We start from the raw sequence: 20,756 nt of genomic DNA on the forward strand, positions 1-20,756 counted from the left end.
TATATACATATATATATATATTTGCATATATATAAGCTCTTTAACAAATTTTGGCTTGATACTTATAAAACAAAAGGCTTATAATTTAAAAAATCTATGCACAACTAATCTTAATGTGTTACAATTGACTATATATGTGATTCAACTCTTGTTTAGAATATATTATATCTGTAACTTGGATTCAGCTCTTGGGGAAGCACCTACAAAATTTCCTAGTTCTACTGACCCCTCTGTTTATCATTGTATCTACCTTCAGACTAAGGAAGCAACAAGAAGTTTCCAAAATACCTTGGATTAGGATGGATTTATATATGATAAATTCCTAAAGTTATAAAGATATACTCAGGTTAGCAGACCCTAACTTAAAAATATATGTACAACTACTTTTATGCTTTTGCTAACTCTGTTCAACACTGGGGGGTCTAAAAAGTTTAGATAGATAAAAATGTATGTTTGATAAAACAGGTTGATAAATTTTTAAGGTCTCCTCGTGTTCACAGTACTACCTAGGTTGTTTGTCTTGGCTCACTTTGTTAAACTGGCCTTAAGACTCCCCTATATCAACTACCAGGCCTTTCCCCTGGTTTTCAGCACCAGATAAATGAATGAAAAAAGAGAAATAAAGAAATAGAAAAGATAGACATACCTGCTCTTAGGTATGGTGGAGGAGATAAGAGAGAGAGCTAAGCCAGAGGTAGAGATGTGTGGGAAGAGTCCAGAGTGAACATGGTCCTGAGCTGGCCACTGATGAGGAGTAGGGAGGAGAAGAGAGAGTAAGGGTAGACAAAAGGGCCAGGTAGCTAAATGGCTGGATTACATAATAGGGAAGGCCAGCCCAGCTGCCCTTGGACTGGAGAAGTTCAGGGTAGGGAATGGGCTATAGCAACCATACTTTGGAACAGGGAGGGACTGAGGCATGCTGGGAGAACCTGACAGCCAGGTCCACTTTGATTTGTTAAACAGGCATGTCACATACCTCTTATTGCAGATGATCTTTGCACCATTCTTATAAATTATAAAGCAGAAAAATGTGTTAATACTTGTAAGATGGTAGAGTGGTTTGAAGGACTTCACATGACAAGATCATGAGTCAGCAGGTTTCTCAGTCCTTCGTGTAAGTTTGACCTGACATTGTTATAGCAAGCCCCATAAGAAGAACAGGGGGGCATATTCCCTCCTCTTTGAATTCTGAGGAGGAATATGAAAGAAAGAAAATCATAAGGGAAAAGGTGGTTCTAATTTGATTAAGCCTGATGTTAACCTTGGGACTTCAGGTTGAAGTTAATCTGGGTCTCATTTATCATAGGTATCAAAGAAACTCAGTCTACTCCAGTATTGCTATATGACATCACTTATACCCTGACAAACCAACTTATAAGTCACTGTAAGTCTAATTGGCTCTGGCACCCGACACCCAACAGAAATCATAATTTCAAATCACTTGATGTCAGACCTAAGTGAAAATATCTGGCTTGGCCTTGTGTGTGTGTGTGTGTGTGTGTGTGTGTGTGTGTGTGTGTGTGTGTGTGTGTGTGTGTGTGTTTTCCAAGCCTTGTGCCCTGCAGAACTGGTAATGATCGGATATTAAATGAGAGGTGTGGTGCAGCAAGGAAGGAGCTTCCACTCCACCAGTCTGTCGTGGCTTATGTGCTTTGCAGAAGTTATCTTCATCTCACAACTTCTTGGAAAGAATGCAACCAAAATACACATGAAAATCTACAGCAAGCATCACCTCCTATTACAGCTAAGAGCTGAGGGCGAAACTTCTAAGCCACCTTAACTTTCCTGTAGAGTTACAAGTAAAATGGAATAGCAGAACAGGTCCTTTGGGAGTTTAGGGGAGAAAAATCCCATTTTAGTTCTGATTCTAGCAAATAAGATGCTCCAAAGGTCCCCAAACCAGAGACATTGAAGTAGTCCAAATAATACCCTCTTCTCCTCCTCTCCCTCCCCTCTCTCCTCTTCTGTCCCCGGCAAAGATATGAGGACCATAGTCATGTACAGAGCATTACCATTGCTTCCTCAGCTCATGTATAACACTGGAGGACACACATACATAGCCAGGAGGGAAGAAAATCCTGGCAGCCGTGACTAACAAGTAACCTCTCCTTTCTTTCAGTTATTTCTTATAGATTCCCTGAATTTGCACAGATTTTGCTTCCTTTTTGCAGTGAAAAATTCTATTTTGCCATGTAACAGACTTTGGTCTTATTTTAACTATATGCTCCAGAAATCATTCTTTGTGTGGTGTGTGTGTGTGTGTGTGTGTGTGTGTGTGTGTGTGTGTGTGTAGATTACCTGACAATAACCTTGGGTGTTGTTTCTCAGGGGCCATCCACCTTTTTCTCTTAAATAAAAAAAAAAAAAAAAAAAAAAAAAAAAAAAAAAAAAATTGAGGCAGAGTCTCAGAAGTACTAGATGGCCTGGAAATTGCTATATAGATCAGGATGGCCTTGAACTCAAGAGATCTGCATACCTGAGCCTCCTGCACACTAGGATTAAAGATGTGTGTCCATACACCTATGCAGTCTCTTTTCTGGAGACACAACTTCTTGCTCGACTAGAGATGCCCAATGGAACCCAGGGATCCCTTGGTCTTCAACTCCATGGATTCTTTTTCACATGTGTTGTGGAATCAAACTCCCCCACTGTACCAGCTGATCCATCTCCCCCGTCCCAAATCACTTCCTTTATCTCAGAAATTTGAAACTTTAAAGAATGGGTTACAAGTCAAAAATCTTTGTAATTACTCTGTTTTATAGGACTTGATATATTCAGACTTCTGCCTTAATCAAAACCTAGAATGAAGTGCAGGAGAAAGATTTCACTAATTAACGGTAATGGACAACTCAGGATGGGGGGAGATTGTCTCACTGATGCTCCAGACCTCCTGCTGTAGTGTACAAAGCATCTGTCACCCACTGTTTCTGATCTTTAAGAAAACGACTTTCTTTCTGGACACAAGGAATCTGAACAGCATTCTGTTTTTTAAAGTTTTCTAAAATTGTTCATTTTTTTTTTTTTTGGTGGTTTTTTTGAGACAGGGTTTCTCTGTGTAGCCCTGGCTGTCCTGGAACTCACTCTGTAGACCAGGCTGGCCTTGAACTGAGAAATCTACCTGCATCTGCCTCCCAAGTGCTGGGATTAAAGGCATATACTACCACTGCCTGGTCTGATCAAACTTTTAAATACATGTTTTTAAACTCATTTTTTAAAATGGAGACATAATGTTCATGCACTCTGATGGAGTGTATAATGCTAAGTGACACATGTACATAATGTATAATGACCAAGTCAGGATAATAAGCATTTCTTAAAAAAAAAAAAAAAAAAAAAAAAAAGCATTTGTATCTCTTCAAACACTTCTCACTTTTATGTGTTGGGAATAGTCTTCTACTTAGGCTGAAGTAGATCGTGGAATGCTGTAACCAAGTCCTGCTGTAGTAGAAACACCAAATCAGTTCCGCCTGGTATTTCAGAGCCCATACCTAACTTCCTTCCCCCACTCTCCCTCCCCCCATCACCAGCTCTCACTGCCATCTATAATTCTGACCACTGCTTATCTGGGTTATTCAATGTCTTAGTTTCCAAAATATAGTGGAAAGTGGTGGTATTTGATTCTCTGTGTCTGCCTTATTTTTCTTAACATAATAAATTTCACTGGACCATAAACATTTAGCAGAGAAAATCTTTAGAATTGAGCTTTGTAAGGATGATCTTGGATCTGCCTGCTCCTGGAGCCTTTTGATATTGTTTTAAAGATGGAAGAAAAAAACTTAAAAACCATCCTAAGATTAATTAAAATTGGACTTAAATATTTATCACAGAAACAACCAAATTACTCAATTCTAGAGTTATGTTTCTTGGTAAGAAGTTAATTTTAAGTCATTTTTTTGTTGCTTAAAAAAATTCTTGGGTATTTTTCTGCAGATGATCTTTGAAACATTACCTAAAATTAAGAGAACACATGAACGACTCCCTTTAGAATAAAATGGGCGTCCGGCAAAGAACACTGCACTGTGAACATATTCTGCTGTAATTTTTGTAGTTAATTGGCCATGATCAGAAATAAGCTGTGTTATGGCACAGTTTCCTGGCCAATATTCCACTAATCTATATTGTTATCTTCAAGATAAGCTAAGGGCATAACCCAATGAGTTCATATATTAACATAAATTATACATGACAATTTTCCTCACTGCTTAAACAAACCTCAATCACTCCCTCTTAGCAGGTTGTTAATCAGCAGTAAACACCAAAATTGGCTGGTGTCCACACCTAGGTGCTAGAGTTAAGTCAAGTAGGGCTAGGCATGGCAAGTGCTTTGGTTTCACAGATGACTTTAAAATGAAAGAATTCCAGTCCTAACCCTTATCTTTTCTCTATTCTCCAATTGTGCTTTCTGTTCTCAAATTCTGTCTGTCTTTTGAAAGTTTACACTGACAAAGTTAGTAGCTATATTAACTGAAATGACATGAAATGTCAGAGGGTAAAAAGCAAGGCCTGAGGAGTATGTGCCTGAAGGTAGGTACTCAGGAGGCTGAAGCAAGGCTAGCTCAAGTTTAAGGCCAGTCTGGGCAAGCAGGTGAGACTCCTGATTCACAAAATGAGAGAACCTAAGTATTGCAGAGTGGTGGAGTACTTGCCTAGCACTAGCCTAGAACTTGCCTAATATGAGGTGCCCTGGCTGTCCTGGAACTCACTCTGTAGACCAGGCTTGCCTCCAACTCACAAATCCTCCTGCCTCTGCCTCCCAAGGGCTATGATTAAAGGCGTGTGCCACCACTGCCCTGCGGGAACAAATCACTTACGTGTATATTCTAGCAAACTGTTTCTGTTAGCTTGTGGCTTTGCTTCCCACAGTAACCATGAGGTCATAAGAAGGTCATGAGAAATACACTTGATGCTGGTGTGGTGATGACTTGCAGCCTTCCCATTGTCTGTCTCTTGCATCATTTTTCTATCTTTCCTATAATCAATCAACCCCACTTCCCCATCAGAGGACTATTCGACTTCATACTGGCCAGACCAGTACTAGTTGAGAAACTGACATTTGCCATATCCATTTCCTCATCCAAGTCACACACAACACTCCATCAGGCTTCCCTGCACTATCCCCAAGATACCAACATCTGCCTAAGGGTTACACTCAATGAACACATTTAAGTCCTTAATTGTATTTCTTCTTTCTGAAGTAGTCAGAGTCCTTTCTAGAACCTTCTATCTTCCAATGCTGGCTGCCCTGCCTCTCCTGCTGCACTACCAGGTGTAGACCCCTCTCCTCATGGCCACCATTTTCCTCACTTGGCACCAAATCAGCACCTTTTAAAGCAGCACATTCTGTTGATTCCCGAGCCTCTTTCAGGCCCAGTCTCCTCTTGAGTTACATAACCACTTAGCCTGTTCCTGGATCACCATACCCCAGCAGCATTTCATCCTCCCTTTCAGATCTCTGGCCTTAAATTAAACTGTTCTTAGTTAGGCCACCAACCATGGCAGAAACAGTGAGTTATCCCAGAGCCTTCCCCATCTGCCCATCTGCACTGTAGGTACAGTTGCCAGATTTCCTTTGCACATTGCCTTCCTGTATTTACTGCCATGTCCGAGTTCTGGCTGTTCCGTCTTCCCTGATTACTCTTTACACTAATGGTTTTGGCATTCTTCAATTTCCCTAAACTATTGTTTGCAATTCAAAATTTAGACAGTTGCTACTTCAGCACTTTCTTCTCCATAAATATGAGACCTATGCTTCTTGTATACAAATCCACGTGTGCCTTTACAACACAGCATCTTATGTATTGCTCCAGTGCTGGTTTCATACTTTGCTCCTGCCCTTCACATTCTTGCTATTCTTAAATATTTATACTTCCATGTGCTTTGCATTCTCACCTTTTCCTCTTTCCTTAACAATCTGCACTTATTCTTCAGACTGCATTCAATCACTAATGACAGAATACCTCCTAACTCTGCTCCATGCCCTGCAATCCTCGCAATGTCTGGTCCTGCTCTCTTTTCTGCTTGGCCTTCCCCTGCTCATCACAGGCCTGCTCAGGCTCCGCTGTGACTGTTTTCACGCTCTACCTTCCTCACAAAGGAGTCCCTCTATTCCCCATACCTGTGCAACCCTAGGCCAAGCACATATCCAGGCAATTTTCTCTTTTTACTGAAAAACAGTGACTGGCTGAATGCAAAGTCAGAGAACATAAATGTTCTTTCCCTCCCACACAGAACTATACTGACATGATACAAAATGTAGACTGGCGTCAACAAGGATGTAATAAACCCAGAAGCACCTGTGCAGAGCGTGCACGACTCAACAGCAAGAACTGAAGCAAGTCTTCACAATGCACTAGCTTAGGTAATTAAGGGAGCTGCTAGTGGAGGCGGCGGTTAAGTGAGAAGAAGGGATGACCTGGAAAGTCATCTGGCTAAAAGAACAACAAAATCGATGTCCTTTCCCCTCTGCAACTTTCACTGTTTTGGCTTTTTGACTAAGGGTTCCCATGTGCAACAAGCAAAACTAATAACAAACACCCACACCTCTCCCAACTCGGCGACTTTTCCAAGCCCTACTTCCTCAGTCACACATTCTGTCCCAATGGCTTTTTAAGTTGATCTTCTATGCCATATGGAGCATGCAGGCTTTGTTTTATATACTGTCTTTGAAGGAGTTTTAACTCTCCCTGCCCTTGCTTGTAAATGTCGGGCTTGTTTTAGTCTTCTATATCCACACTGGAAGGGTCTCTCAACTCTGAAGAACAAGGTAGGTTTGGGTAGTGACAGCTTTACGGTACACTCCCCATACACCCCCTTTAACGCTCCCAAAAACCCAGGAGGCAGACTGTTACCTCCCAGGCAGTGAAATAGAAGAACAGAAATGATTTGTTTCCTTAACTTCTCAAGGACTTGCATTCAGGAAATGGTGGCAGCCCTGGGATTTAAATCGGACAGCTGGCCTTAAGAAGAAGGCACGTTCTTCAGTAAGGCCCTTACGAATGTGCGCTCTTCCCTAAGAGGAACACAGTAACTCAAGGATAACTTCTGCCACACCATTTTACTTTCAAGTGTGCCCTTTCCTTTTTGTCTTCCGTTTTCATTTCATCCCGGAACACCAGTCCCTCCCTCCCCTGCCCTCCCACCTAAGGAACCCATATTAGACTAGTAAGTTCCCTTTGGCAGTTTCACATCTACATTTCATCCTATACAGGCAGATGCTGCTATCACACAGGCATATACAAAGCAATGGGACTTTGTGGGTAAGATGCGTTCCTTGTTCTTACAGTCGCTGGAACTTTCTGGAACTCTCTAGCTCATCCTATCTGAGGGCTGCTAAGTCTCCTATCATGGCCGCATCACTCTACTGAGTGCCGCGCTCATTTTGCTTACAAGCGCCAAGAGAACAATGATACGATTAATAAGCCTCCAGACACGCTAGGGGAGGAGTTGGAAGCCAGCCAACTGCGAGGAGGACCGTAGGAGAAACATCTCTGAGTCTGATCTTGTGCAATTTTCTCCTCCTTCCACAGCAGGGAACTCTCAGGCCCAACAGCCCCTTTGCAACTTGTTGATGTCACAGGGGATGGTTACTTTTCGGTAGGAATGACATGACATTTTCTTTCAGAGGATCATAGATTTAAAAGCCAGAAATATTTCCAGGGTCTCTGGCTCTGGTCTTTCTGAAACCCACTGACACTAGGCAAGCAAATACCAGAGAAATTCCTACCCTGGTTTTTCTGCAAAGATATCCACACACAATACACACACACACACACACACACACACACACACACACACATACACGCATGGGGGTGGGGCAGTGAGCCCCATTCGTACCCAGCAACCCAGGGCAGTGGAGGAGAAAAGATAGTTCAGAGTTAATGCCCTTAGATCTAGCCCACGCCCACACAATGAAGAGACATCCTCCAAGATCCCCCAGAAACACTGGCTCCACATGAAGCTGTACAGCTGCACGTTTGCAGCAGAGTCACGACATTGCAAAAAAACCAGACAACTGACTTGAAATCACAGTAGTAAACTGAAAATTTAACTGGGAAACTCTCTAGTACCCTATGTCCCTAGCCAAGGTAAGCTTTGGACAAGATTACAAGAGATATACACTAGTTCGTCCAAACATTCATATTGGCCACAAACTTTATGCATGCTAAATATACTTAAAGTGTTCTACTCTACATTCCTACTCTGTGAGCATTTCAAATTATCTATTTTTCATTTTGTATGCAGTGTGCAGCTATATATGCCGTTTTTCCTATTCAATTTTCCTCCAATATTCTGTGATTTTTCAAGACTCCTATCTCGCACCTTACTGCCTTGAGGAATTCTGAATCATTTTAAAGCAGTACTATTAACCAGTTATTACTAAACCTGGAAAACCACTTTTATTCAAACTTGCAAGGGTGAGTTAATATAAGTGCATCACATGCACAGACCTTGTTTAACACTACAACATATTTAATGTTCAAGTACATACTCTATTGGTATACATTTTCTCACACCTAGGAGTGCTAAGATAGATTCTAGTATCGACAAGGAGAAGGCTATAGCCTGGTAGCTCATTGCCTTGGATGACAAGCAACCAGCAATGCCAGTATGCTTCTCTGATGTGGGCACTGATGCTATACCCAGTCTTCAGCCTCAGAAATATGATTATTCCCTTGTGGCTTCTTTATTTTTGTGTATCTGAGGTGGGGTTGTGGGGGACAAGATATAACTCAGGCTGTCCTTGAACTTACAACCCTCTTGCCTCAGCCTCCAGGAGTGCTGGTATTATAAGCATACATCATTACACTTGGCCTCCCTTGTGGGCCCTTTATTTTGTGTATTTAGCATGCAGTTTTGACAGCATAAAAAAAAAAAATGAAAAACAGCATTGGACCAGGTAAAAAGCAACACAGGCAAACATCATTCTGGATGCAAAGGTTTGTGGTAGCTGTAATGTGCTTTCAAGGCAACCGTCAGAAATGAGGTACAGAAAATTAAATTGGGAAAAGCTTTTGATTCTATGAAGAAGCATCAAACAGCTAATGCCTGTGTTTACCAGATGGTATTTTATGGCACAGGAGCTGAGGAGCTAATGTAAGAAATCAGAAACGCCAGTCCACAGGCTCTCTTCCACAATCCTAACACCTGACATGAGATCCTAAGAGTGAGCAACAGCATCAATGGAGAGCAGCATGCATCTCCCTTCCCCCTGAAGGGTTCCCTCCCATGAACACATCTTTACAACCATGGGAAAGAAAAAGGAGAGAGAAGAAAAATAAAATATTTCCTTTTATTTTCTTAGGCACACGAGTGATTCGGGATAGCATTTTTCAAGACATTGTAACTGCTTTGCCATTAGAATTCGCCACGGTCAATCCCAGCCACCTTTGAGAACAGTCTGAAGCAATCACTGTGCAGTTTAGATGTACCAGGTCAAAATTCAGTTGCAAAGTCAACAGTGTCTGTCCAAACTGTGAGTTTATTTGAACTCCTGAGTTTTAAATAGCCTACGAGAGTAATTCCTCTCCCCATTTAAATGGCTTTTCAGCTTAAAGCAATGTACTTTACAAATATATATCCTAAATACCTTATTAAAAGAGAAACCAGAAACATCTAATCTGAGGATCCAGACAATAAATATTACATGGATCATTCCGAGCCTGGGAGTAGCCTTCAGCTGCAACACAATCTCAGCACCAAGGCCACCAACCCAGTTACAGTTGTTGTCGGGCTTCACAATAAACCAACCCAGTTACAGTTGTTGTCGGGCTTCACAATAAACCAACTCAGTTACAGTTGTTGTCGGGCTTCACAATAACCCTTTTTCTCTCCAATGCTCCTTTTCTGTGAATGGCACTCATCTACCACACAGGAAGGATCTATTTGCATCAATGTGGCACATGCCTAGCAGCTTTCAAGAACTGCAAAGATCAGCCTCACAGACAACAAATTCAAGTCATAGTAACTTCCCCAGGAAGAGTCCAAATCCCCACCACAGGTTAACAGGTGTGGTGCTGTGTGTGCCTCAACCATTTAGCTTGTTCTCAGTGAGAGCAAACAAACTGAATTCCACAGTTTCCCCGAGAGGAACTGTGGGTACTGGGGAAAGCCACTGTGGAACATTAGCAGCTGGTTACACTGCATCAAGGGTGAGCATGGCTGACTCTGAATACATCCATTCACTTCTGAAATATAAACTGAAAATAAACATTCTAATAACAGAGACTTGATAACATGATTTTCACCAAGAATACAGAGTTCAATTATTCACAAATTAGATGATCAAATAAAAATGACATAAAAGCACAGTAAATATAAACATGATTTTAAAGAGAGGTAATGCAAATTTGTCAAAGTGGCAACCTCAGGAAAAATGGAATAAAACTTTAACCAGATTGAAGACTAGGTGGACTCTAAGTGAATATAAAGCAACTTTAGGTTGTAGTTAACTAATGTAAGGACACCATACTTCATTTCTATGAATATGATTTCCAAAATACATATGGCTGGAGGCAATGTGTGCCCAGAGCACTGCTCGGGAACTCCTGCTGCTGTAAGCCCAAGGTTAGAGACAGTGACATAATACAGCTATGCTTGCTGCACAGGTTACAGTGAAGATAAATATAACCCAGCCATCAGATGCACCTATCAAGTAGCATGGCAATAATGAACTGCTGTTCACTGGTACCTTAGAAATGCTAAAGAAAGGAAAAGCATAGCTACATTAGTACTTTAGAAATTGTCAATCCATACTATTATAAAAGTTGATGATTTATTATATAAAATTATGATTGGCAGAATACAGAAAATTATTTCTTTTGTCTTCACATACGTAATACAATTATCAGGGAAAATCTTAACATTTGGAAGAAGTTATTACAAATTACTAAAAGGTACTCATTTGGTGAACTCGTTCAAGTTACAAAAGCTAAGTAAATATAATGCACTTCAAAATACATGAACTGTAAAACAAGCATGAAAACAATGATCTTAAATAAAGATCACTGTAACAAAAAATAGCCAAGGAGAAACACAAGAAAAATGTTGCCAAGTTGTACTAAAAAGAATAAATCAAACATTTCCTTTATTGGGATGGTTAAACTAAATAAAACTTAAAACTAAAGAGGCAGTAAAGACTCAGTATATATCGTTGTTTTTCTACCGATGACAAAGGTCTGGAGGCCAGGCATGCTCGGTAGACCAGGTGCCTTTCGTCAGTTACTCTGGTCTTCTACTGCTACTTAGAGGCAAAGGAATTTATGCATCAAGAAGGGAAGGAAAACCACATGAACTGGGCAAAAACCTTGTTAATCAAATTCATCTCTGGTGTTAAGACTAGAAAAATCTGCTTGCACAGGATTAATCTGTGTGTCAGCAGTAAGCAGGGCAAAGGTCTCACTGCCAGGAAGAGGCAGCGAAGAGAGCTCTGATAGGTTGAACAGTCATAGAAAAGTGAAGTCCTTAACAGAAAATGTTACCATATCACTACAGTCTCATCTGTAACAAACAAGATCAACTAATCATTAAGTTTGCAACTAAACTATCTTAAAAATAAAGCTGATAAATAAGTGCACGCCATATGAATCATGTTGGATTACTGTACGCTAAGTCCTAAGTGTTGTTAGCAAACACACATGCTACAAGAAAAAGAATTGAGACAATTTCACATTTCAGAATTCCTGAGTCTTATCAGGGAAAAGGATACCAAAGCCCTAAATGAGACAGCAATCATACAGAACCAGCACAAATGTGGGCTTTTTGTTAATGTTTATAGTTTTAAAGCTGAAAACTATGGGGACATATATATATATATATATATATATGTACTTTATTGAAACTATAAACATGATTTTAAAGCTTGTTTCTTTTTAACAAGGCGTTTGACTAAACAAGGCCACCTGAATGACAACTTCAGAGATGGTAAGCCCACCATTTTATAGGAATAATATATTTACTTCAAAGCCTAATTATTAATATAAAAGGGGAAAATGGTTTAGTAAGAGTGCTATTGGACAGCCCTTGGATGAGATCTAAAGGGTGAAACCAATATAATCAAATAAGGATGCGGGCTTGTGAGCCACCTGCTAAATAATGTCCCTTTCACTTTGCATATTACACAGTGAAAATAAAAGGGGTCTTAAGAGCACTTCAGTCCCACAATATAGGATTTACACTTGTACAGAAAGGTGTAAATGATCCACAGTGACATAATGCTAGATAACATACATTCAACTGAAATATAGCTATTTTCCTACAAGCAAGGAAAATAAAGCAAACTTTTTCTGCTTGAAACAAACAAGTGAACAATAAACAAAACAGTTTACCCTTCTGGACAGGATGCCTAAGCAAAGAACATCCAACAATGACCCATTGAGAACTGTATACTTTTACTCATCTTTAAAGACGGATGCACATAACTATTCATGAGCTTTATAAAGATACTGAACAAAAAAAAATATTTGGGTTATTTCTCTGTTCATAAGTCCCAGCAATAAAATAATTCAAAAACACTAAAGTGCACACCTATAGGCCATTACAGGTATAACAAGGGGCAGCCAAAGCTGCATCTACATTTACATTTAGAGACCCAGAAAATGATTCTTGCTTTTAAAAAATTGTGCAATTTAAAAACTAGTCAGTTTTGTTTGTGCCATAACACAACAGCACTTGTCTCTGCATCAGGTCAGTGACTGCTAGGCCTAGATAGCACACTAGGCTCTCAACAATCACAGTTTGTAAGAATCATACAATATTGATTCCACCTCCAGAAAACGTGAGGGTCCTCTTGTTGTAGAAGGAAGAGCCACTGGGAGTCGGTTGACTGCCTTTAACCAGCGAGGTTTTCAGTTCCATCTCACAAGCTACAATAGCTGCATTCAATTCCACTTGAGCACGATGGACTACATAAAACATGAGGCCTATGCTTATAACAATCTGTGAATGAAAAGAAGACCAGTTACCAATATCATATACAACTAAAGGAAATGAACTCAATGAATATACAGTTCTTAAAAGTGAAAGGTAGGAAGTCGTACAGCTATTTTTAACAGCGATTTGCTGTTAACTGAGCAACCACTGTTAAATAAAATGGTAAGTTGGGCGTTAGGAAAGTGGGTTTCTAAATTCTGTAATTGTTTTATTTCTCCTGAAAGAAATATCATTTACTTTCTGAAAACTCAATAGATACCTTTCAATAGACTATAATGCAATGTAAAGAACTGACAGTACTAGGAGAGTGTGTGCTACAGGCGGTGCGCGTAAGATGCTAAATCTGTAAGACACACTGAATTTGTGGCACCTACAAGATACAGAAGGAATGGGAAGGGGTTGGACTAAACATGTAGGGTGGGAGAAACACACTTGGCACTGACTTTCTCCAGCATGCACCAACTTTCTTCCTTAATCTCAGAAGTATAAAAGAAAAAGAGAGAGGAACCAACAGGATGTATATAAGAAACCCTTCTTAAGTTTCTCTATTTAAATGAAAGAAGGCCAGAGGAACAAGCCTCCTACAGAACACAAGCTTCTCTCCCACTATTTGCTGGAGAGCAGGCACAAGACTAAAAGCAGAACTCTTGGATAGAATGTGGAGTGTCTCACATAGAAACTTCTGATACTAAAGAAGGAGGAGGCAGTCTACTGAGGACACAGGAGGTCAGGACAAAGCAGCCTGTACGGACAAGTGAGACAACGTGATTTACTTCAAGCCAAAAGTAAAGAAGGAAGATGACAATGAAGCAGTGGACTTTGCAAAGAGCTGGGAAACAGGAGAGAAAGCCTGTACCTAGGAACTTCAGTATAAGTCATCTACGCTGTGGTAACTTTGATGTGAAGCACATACAAGGCATATCAAACGTGCACGTATGTTGCCGTCAGGAGTCTCCTCTCTCCTCCACTTCACAATCCAGCTGCATCAAATCTCTCCTGGGCTAAGAATTATGTTTGTCAAGTTTAAATATGCCCATTCAAACAAAAGGAGTTAACAAACTGTCCCATAAACGAGTTGACTTTATAGTTTTAGAAAGTACTAACGATTACAGTTGAGCAATTTACAAAGATGGCATGAAAATATAAAGTTTCAACAGTGTACACTGTAAGCAATTGAGGACTTCTACTCAAACACAGTATTTATTTATTTTATTTTATTTTATTTTATTTTATTTTATTTTATTTTTGAGGCAGGGTTTCTCTGTATAGCCCTGGCTGTCCTGGAACTCACTCTGTAGACCAGGCTGGCCTCGAACACAGAAATCCGCCTGCCTCTGCCTCCCAAGTGCAGGAATCAAAGGCGTGCGCCACCCCTGCCCAGCTAAACACAGTATTTATAAAAAGAAATTTCAAACAAATTCCTAATTTCTATGAAAGAGAAAATGATACATACTTTGTCTAAAAAAAAAAAAAAAAAAAAAAAAAAAAACCTTAAGAATGCATTATATGTCAGAATCTTCCTTGTACTTTGAAATAGACACAGATAGGAAATTATACATAATATTCTATAGGCACAAAACATACAAAATTTAACATTATGTGATTAGCATGCTATCCATATAAAGCAAGCAAAACAAAAATTCTAAACCTAAATGAAAACCAAGTCCTTGAACCAATTACAAAATTTTTTGACAGCAAAGTTTTCATACAAAGTCAAGACACAGATTTGACTTGCAATGATTTTAAAAACAATTCCCATAAAGGAATCTTATTTTTATGACTCTTTTCTTATGATTTTACAGGGGATATTCAATACATCCGACCATGTCCAGGTATTTCTGGGTATCCACACAATTAAAACTGTCATCCAAATGTAAAGTAGTATTATTGAAACAACTATCTAAAATGAAACAATTCTTCAACTATGGTCAAGGAAACATTAGGTTAATCAACAAAACAAAGAATAGTAAAGCCAGGCAATTCTTGGCCTTGCACTCACCTGTAAACAAAAGACAAAATATCCACTAACACTTTGTTCTGCGATGACATCTTCCATCGTCCGTAGTGTGGTACCCAAGTAAGAATTCAGAAGCTGAGTCGGAAGCAGTCCAACTGAAGATGCCATCAGATAGTTGGGTAAGGAGAGATCAGTGATCTAGGAAGTGAATTAAAGGGAATGATTTGTTATCAAGTGCAAAGTCACTTCTATAAATCTTGTCAGTGCTGTGTTTTTAGGGTAGAGATCTAAAATATGGATGAAGCACTTGAACAACTATCAAGGAAATATTTGCAAATGATACACTTAGAAGGAAATTAAACTTTAAATAAAAATTTACTATTCTACTCTACTACTATTGAAAGAGAACATTTAGCAACTAATTTTTCTTACCTATAAGCAAAGTCCATATACAGATCAGTATGTAAAAACTTGTGAGTCTCTCACATCTTACTAAGTAAGCATCAATATTCTTAAGAGCAGTGGGGTTATTATGCTCTGAAGCCCAGTTAGACTGGAATGGTATACTGCAGGGTTTAGAACCCAAGGAATTACTGTCTCCATCACTCTCAATGCAGAAATATCAACAATGCCTATTTCTTGATGTCTATGTGGTAATTGCTGTTTATTTGTTATTAAAAAGAATTCACAAAGCCATAATGAACACATTTGTATAGTAACACGTGAAGTCAGCATACTCCCAAGAACCTGGGCAATCTTCTCCTCAAAAACAGTTACGCCCTGCTTACTCCTTAGCAGACAGACTCTAGCAGACCAAATGAGAACTCACTTCTAAGATCAGACCATGGAGAGAAGGTCTTCCATTTCCCTGAAGCAGGCTACCTCTGGTACTGTAAAAGTAGCTCCAGGGAGATGTGGGGGAACAGGACCTGATCTCTGGAGCCAAAAGCTAGGCAAGGCCTGGTGCCCCCCAACAGCTACAAGAGCGTGCCTAGAAGGGGCCCTCTGCCAGTCAAGCCTCAAGATGGCTGGAGGCTTGGCCCACATCTAACTGTGGAACTGTGAGAGAGCAAATCCCATGCTCCCAACTGCACAAAGATTCCTGGCCATAGACAATACTACTAAGTTCTAGTGATCTGTAAACAACAAGTAATATGTATCTCAGTTGTCTTAGGATAAATCACAAGAAAAGCAACTACTGAAACAGCAAAACTTCACACGCATCCCAAATCAACCAGACGTTTGTATACTGCCAATAATGATGTGTGTCCATCATGCTTATTAAGTAGTAAATTTTAATCTAGTAAAATTACATCTTCCCATGATACCATTTGTACTTTTTTCATTTATATTGGCACTAGTTTTTTTGAAAATTTTTAATTTTCATATGATTCTGTTTTTCTTAGTTGCCCTATATTCTCAGAATGCTATTCTTTTCTTATTCCTAAGTGCTCATTATATATAAGGACACACGTATGATAGATATAATAGATCAATTTTTTATGGTACTGTCCCTACACCCTAAATTTTGAGACATGGTCTCACTATGTTGTCTAGATTTGACAAAAATGCTTGTGTTCCTTGGCAGCACAGTTTCTGGTATGAACTATAAGATGAAAAATAGTTCATTTTATAGAAACACACGAATGTATAATCAAATATAAGAGAACTCTACACTTTTACGTTCATGAAGTCTTTCTTTGCTTCTCTTAATTTTTTTTGTTTTTCCTGCTTAGTTTGCCTTTTTAATACTCACCATTATGTAATTCTGGAATTTATTAATTTTAAAAATAATGGAATGGATTTGTTCCTTTCCTTTCCCAGGAGCTAACTTTGCTAGCATTACAGAATGGATAATCAAAAGCTTCTTTATTTGCCTGTGGTTTTAGTATGAATTTCCCACCTCCTTCAAACCGCATTCATTATTGTTAAGAATTACATCTCTTCTCACTACTTAGTCTTACAGATCATCTTGCCATTCAAAGAACTAAATTAAATTTTATAATGAATTTAGTTAGAGGCAAAAAAATCTGTGTTGAGTATCCTCATCCAGAATTGTTTGTATAATTACTCAAAAAAAAGTAACATATTTTACTGAATTTTGGCCATTTAGCCTTATTCATGTATTTGTTAGTTGAATTTTTGGCATATTGTGGATATGACTTCCCCACACCCCATTTAGTTATTCTCGGTATGTAAGAAAGCTACCACACTATTAAACTTTTTTAAACTAATTTTAAGATCCAGGACTTCAGCCACCTAGGGGCAGTTGCTCTATGATAATTATAACAATAATCATGTAGATTATAATTCCATTATTGTTGAATTAGTAAGTGTCACAAACGAACAGGAGACGCAGCATTGTTTGCTTAGAAAGAATATTACAGCAACAAGTTGGTAATTCATTTACCACTGAGCCAAAACTGTCCATGCAAGATGCCCTGATATTTGTTGAAACAGATGGAGTAAGATTCTTCAAAGAATCACGTATATAGTCAAGCATACCAATGCCTCAGACACAGAAAGGGAGCCTGGAGAAAGATAGGTGCGAAACACTCAAGAGTAGAGAGGAATCAAGATTAAGTTATGGGAGCCTAGGCCAGGGGGCAACTTTGTAGAAGGAGGCAGTGAGAAGAGACACAGAAGCCTACGCATGGGTTTAGCAGGCATTGATGGGTGCAAATGAAGGCAGGTGCCCTGGGAAAAGCATCAACAGAGACAATGTGGGAGAGGAGTCCAGACGTAATAATGGCATTGGCAGGACATTCTGGATTGTTTAGACACACGCAAGAGAATCCTGAACACTAAAGACAGTACAAACAACCAAGATGAAACCTGGAGCAGACTTGGTAAAGAGGACCAAGCCACTCAAATGAAAAGAACCAGGGCCTTTGCTCACAGAAGTGGAGGGTCTTCTTTAAGAAACAAAAACAAAAACAACAACAACAACAAAAAAAAACGTGCTAAATGCATACAATGGCAAAATAAGGCAAAAATGGGTGATAAAAATCCTATAATACAGTTAACATGAAATTTATCAAAATTATATTTAAATATTGAGGAGGCATGGGAGGAAGCCAGCAGGTAAGAGTGATTGCTGCTCTCCCAGGAGACAAAAGCTTGGTTCTCACATGGGGTGGACCCCAAAGCCTGTAATTTCAGTTTCTGGAAATCTGATGCTCATTTCTGGCCTCCACGAGCACCCACATACACACTGAACATAGAGACACACAGATATACATAAAAATAAAAATTGGTGTGTGTGTGTGTGTGTGTGTGTGTGTGTGTGTGTGTGTGTATGTGTATGTATAGAGAAACAGCTCAGTGGTTTAGAGAACGTACTGATCTTACAAAGGACCCATATTTAGTTTGCATCACCCACACTGGGCAGCCTGAGGATCCAAAGCCCTCTCTGGTCTTCTAGAGGCACCTGGCACTCGTGTATAAATACTAGCATATACAGACAGGCACACATACACATAATTTAAAAGACAAATCTTAAAAAATAGTGAGCCTACATTCCAAAATGTCCTAAGATAAGATTTCAGTCTACAGTCTTAAATATAATGTCATGTCTCTGAACAGAATTCATAATTAACATTCAGAGAACACAAGACATTCCCTTTGGGAATGCTAACAGATTTCAGAAACAGGACAAACTTGGACAGTTGCTCTTTAACATGACTACTGTCCAACGTTAAGTCAAGGCTCGTCAAAATGTGAAATGAAGCCTTATCAAGGGGGAAAAGTGCCACACCACTTCCATCTATTGTTTCTGTGCTGCCAAGAGAAGCAAGGGACAAACTTCAGATAATCATTCTGAACAGCTTTGCTAGAGAGCATAACCATCAGTCCCTGAGCTACTAATAACACTACTAAAGATAAGATTTCAGGGATTTTAAAGTAAAATTTGAACAAGCCCAAATTCTGGTCAGAACCTGCGCTTTTCTAATCCTTGACAAACTAAAGTTCCTACAGAGGTCTCTCCTCCAGCCTCCTTTCCCAAGTCTTTGCCCACAAAATTCTAAATGTCTGTTTACTTGTCTGTTCAGAGAGCTAAAGATCCAGGTAGGGCAGTACACTGAGATTACTGCCTACCTAGAGTAACCTAGGGCCTTGGCACCACAGTTATCCTCCAAATGCAAAGAGCCCATGGAAATCTCAATCTAGAATATCAAGTTTTAGTTGGACAGTTGCTATGGTCAGCGACAGAGATTAGGAATGCCACCTGACAGACATGTGGATGTAAGCATATTATACATCAGTAATATACACTGTAAAATACTCATTTTTATTTTATGTGTATGTATACACTATTACTTTATCTGTACATGTATGACTGAGTTTATGTGCCTGAAAAGGTCAGATTCCGTGGATCACAGGCAGCTGCATACTGCTCAATGTAGGCGCTGGGAACCAGGTCCTTTGGAAGGGCAGTAGCTGCCATTTGTCCAGCACTGATGATACTAATTTCTCCAGGGTTCCTGTGACTTACCTGAAGAACAACTTGGAACCCACATTCTTCTGAGGTGAGACATAAAATGCTCTCCTTGGGGAATTTTGCTCCAGAAATATGCTCATTTTTGAAGTTTACATTTCTTACACGGGGTTTTACAAATTCTAACTTTAAAACACTAACACTTTATCAACATTACATAGTAAAACTCAATATAGAATTAGTGAAAAGCATAAAAGTCACATGTTCAAAAGATCTCAAATTTTACCTGTAACTGTGTGAGTCTCATATTGAGTTGGGCAAATTATACCTCCTGGCATTAGGCACACTTCAAGCTTTGTCCATCTATGGAATTGTTAAGTCAATTACTATTAAGGTATTATGTAAATTCTAGGTGTAATATATTAGATATTATACTGAAAAATCATGAACATCTACCTTGATTTTTATTAAAGACAAAAGCATTTAAAGTGACTATAGTTTCTACTTTTCATCTACTTCTCGATATAGTATGTGCTTTTCTGCATACATACTCCATACATTTACTGTTACTGTTTCAGAAATGTTAGAGAAGAGGGAGAAAGAAGTCAACCATTGTAGGAAGTTTTCACTCTTAGGAAATTGAAAAGTATTTCAATTGACTTAAGGGACTGGGGAGTAGCTTGGTTAGTAGATGCTCACATAGTGTGCATGAAGCCATGGGAAGCATCCAAAACAAGAGATAAACTGACTGTAGGTCTGCATCTGTAATCCTAGGACATAGGAGGTGGAAGCTGGAGGCTCTGAGGAGATCAAGGCCATCTTCTACTACAGAATGAATTCAAGACAAATGTCTGATATAGGAGATCATGTCTCAAAAAAGCAAAACCAAACAAAACCACCAAAAGCAAATAAACTTCCTAAGTGTCATTCCCTCTTCTGCAAATGTGTCCACATCTGTCCTTCCTTCCTAGACTTGGCTGCCAAGGTCAAACCCTCACAAGTCAGTCATACAGTAACATCCCCATTCTTCACTCTTTCTACAACAACTTGTTAAAAGCATCTTCTAAATTAAATGTCCATACACCACAAACTCATCGGATTCCCACTAAGTGTCTTCCTTTCCAACATGGACTGAATCCTACAGAAACCTCTGTAAACTGCAAACCCCATCCTCAGTCAGCTCTGGCCAGTGGCTCTCAGAAGGAATCCATTCCTCAGTGTGAGTTCCATGTCATTTCTGCAGTCTAGCCTTTGACCACCTAATGCTTTCTTTAGGTCAGAGTTCCAACAACATCTAAATGCTCTTAGTGCCTAGGACATCCTTTGCTTCTGGAAAGGATACTCCTCAGGCTTCTTCCCACTCCCTTAACTAGGGCAATTGTCAATGCCCAGGCAAAGATTCCTGAAGGAAACTCTGACACCCAAAGACAGTAT

General features: G+C 39.4%; 1 protein-coding gene across 3 annotated transcripts in view; it reads right to left on the reverse strand.

Annotated features, from left to right (window-relative positions):
• The window catches only part of Tmem64 (transmembrane protein 64), a 47,026-nt gene that overhangs the window by 19,060 nt on the left and 7,210 nt on the right, over positions 1-20,756 (reverse strand). Inside the window, exons 2-3 of one of the 3 annotated variants that reach the window (XM_031366555.1) lie at positions 14,927-15,082; positions 12,762-12,933 (exon numbers count right to left, since the gene is read on the reverse strand). In XM_031366555.1, coding sequence (XP_031222415.1) covers positions 12,762-12,933; positions 14,927-15,082 — 328 coding nt within the window. Of the gene's footprint in view, positions 1-9,458; positions 12,934-14,926; positions 15,083-20,756 lie in introns of those variants that run through there. The other 2 variants (XM_031366556.1, XM_031366557.1) reach the window with 2 other exon arrangements.

The sequence above is a fragment of the Mastomys coucha genome, unplaced genomic scaffold (assembly GCF_008632895.1).
Source record: "Mastomys coucha isolate ucsf_1 unplaced genomic scaffold, UCSF_Mcou_1 pScaffold14, whole genome shotgun sequence".
Taxonomy (NCBI): domain Eukaryota; kingdom Metazoa; phylum Chordata; class Mammalia; order Rodentia; family Muridae; genus Mastomys; species Mastomys coucha.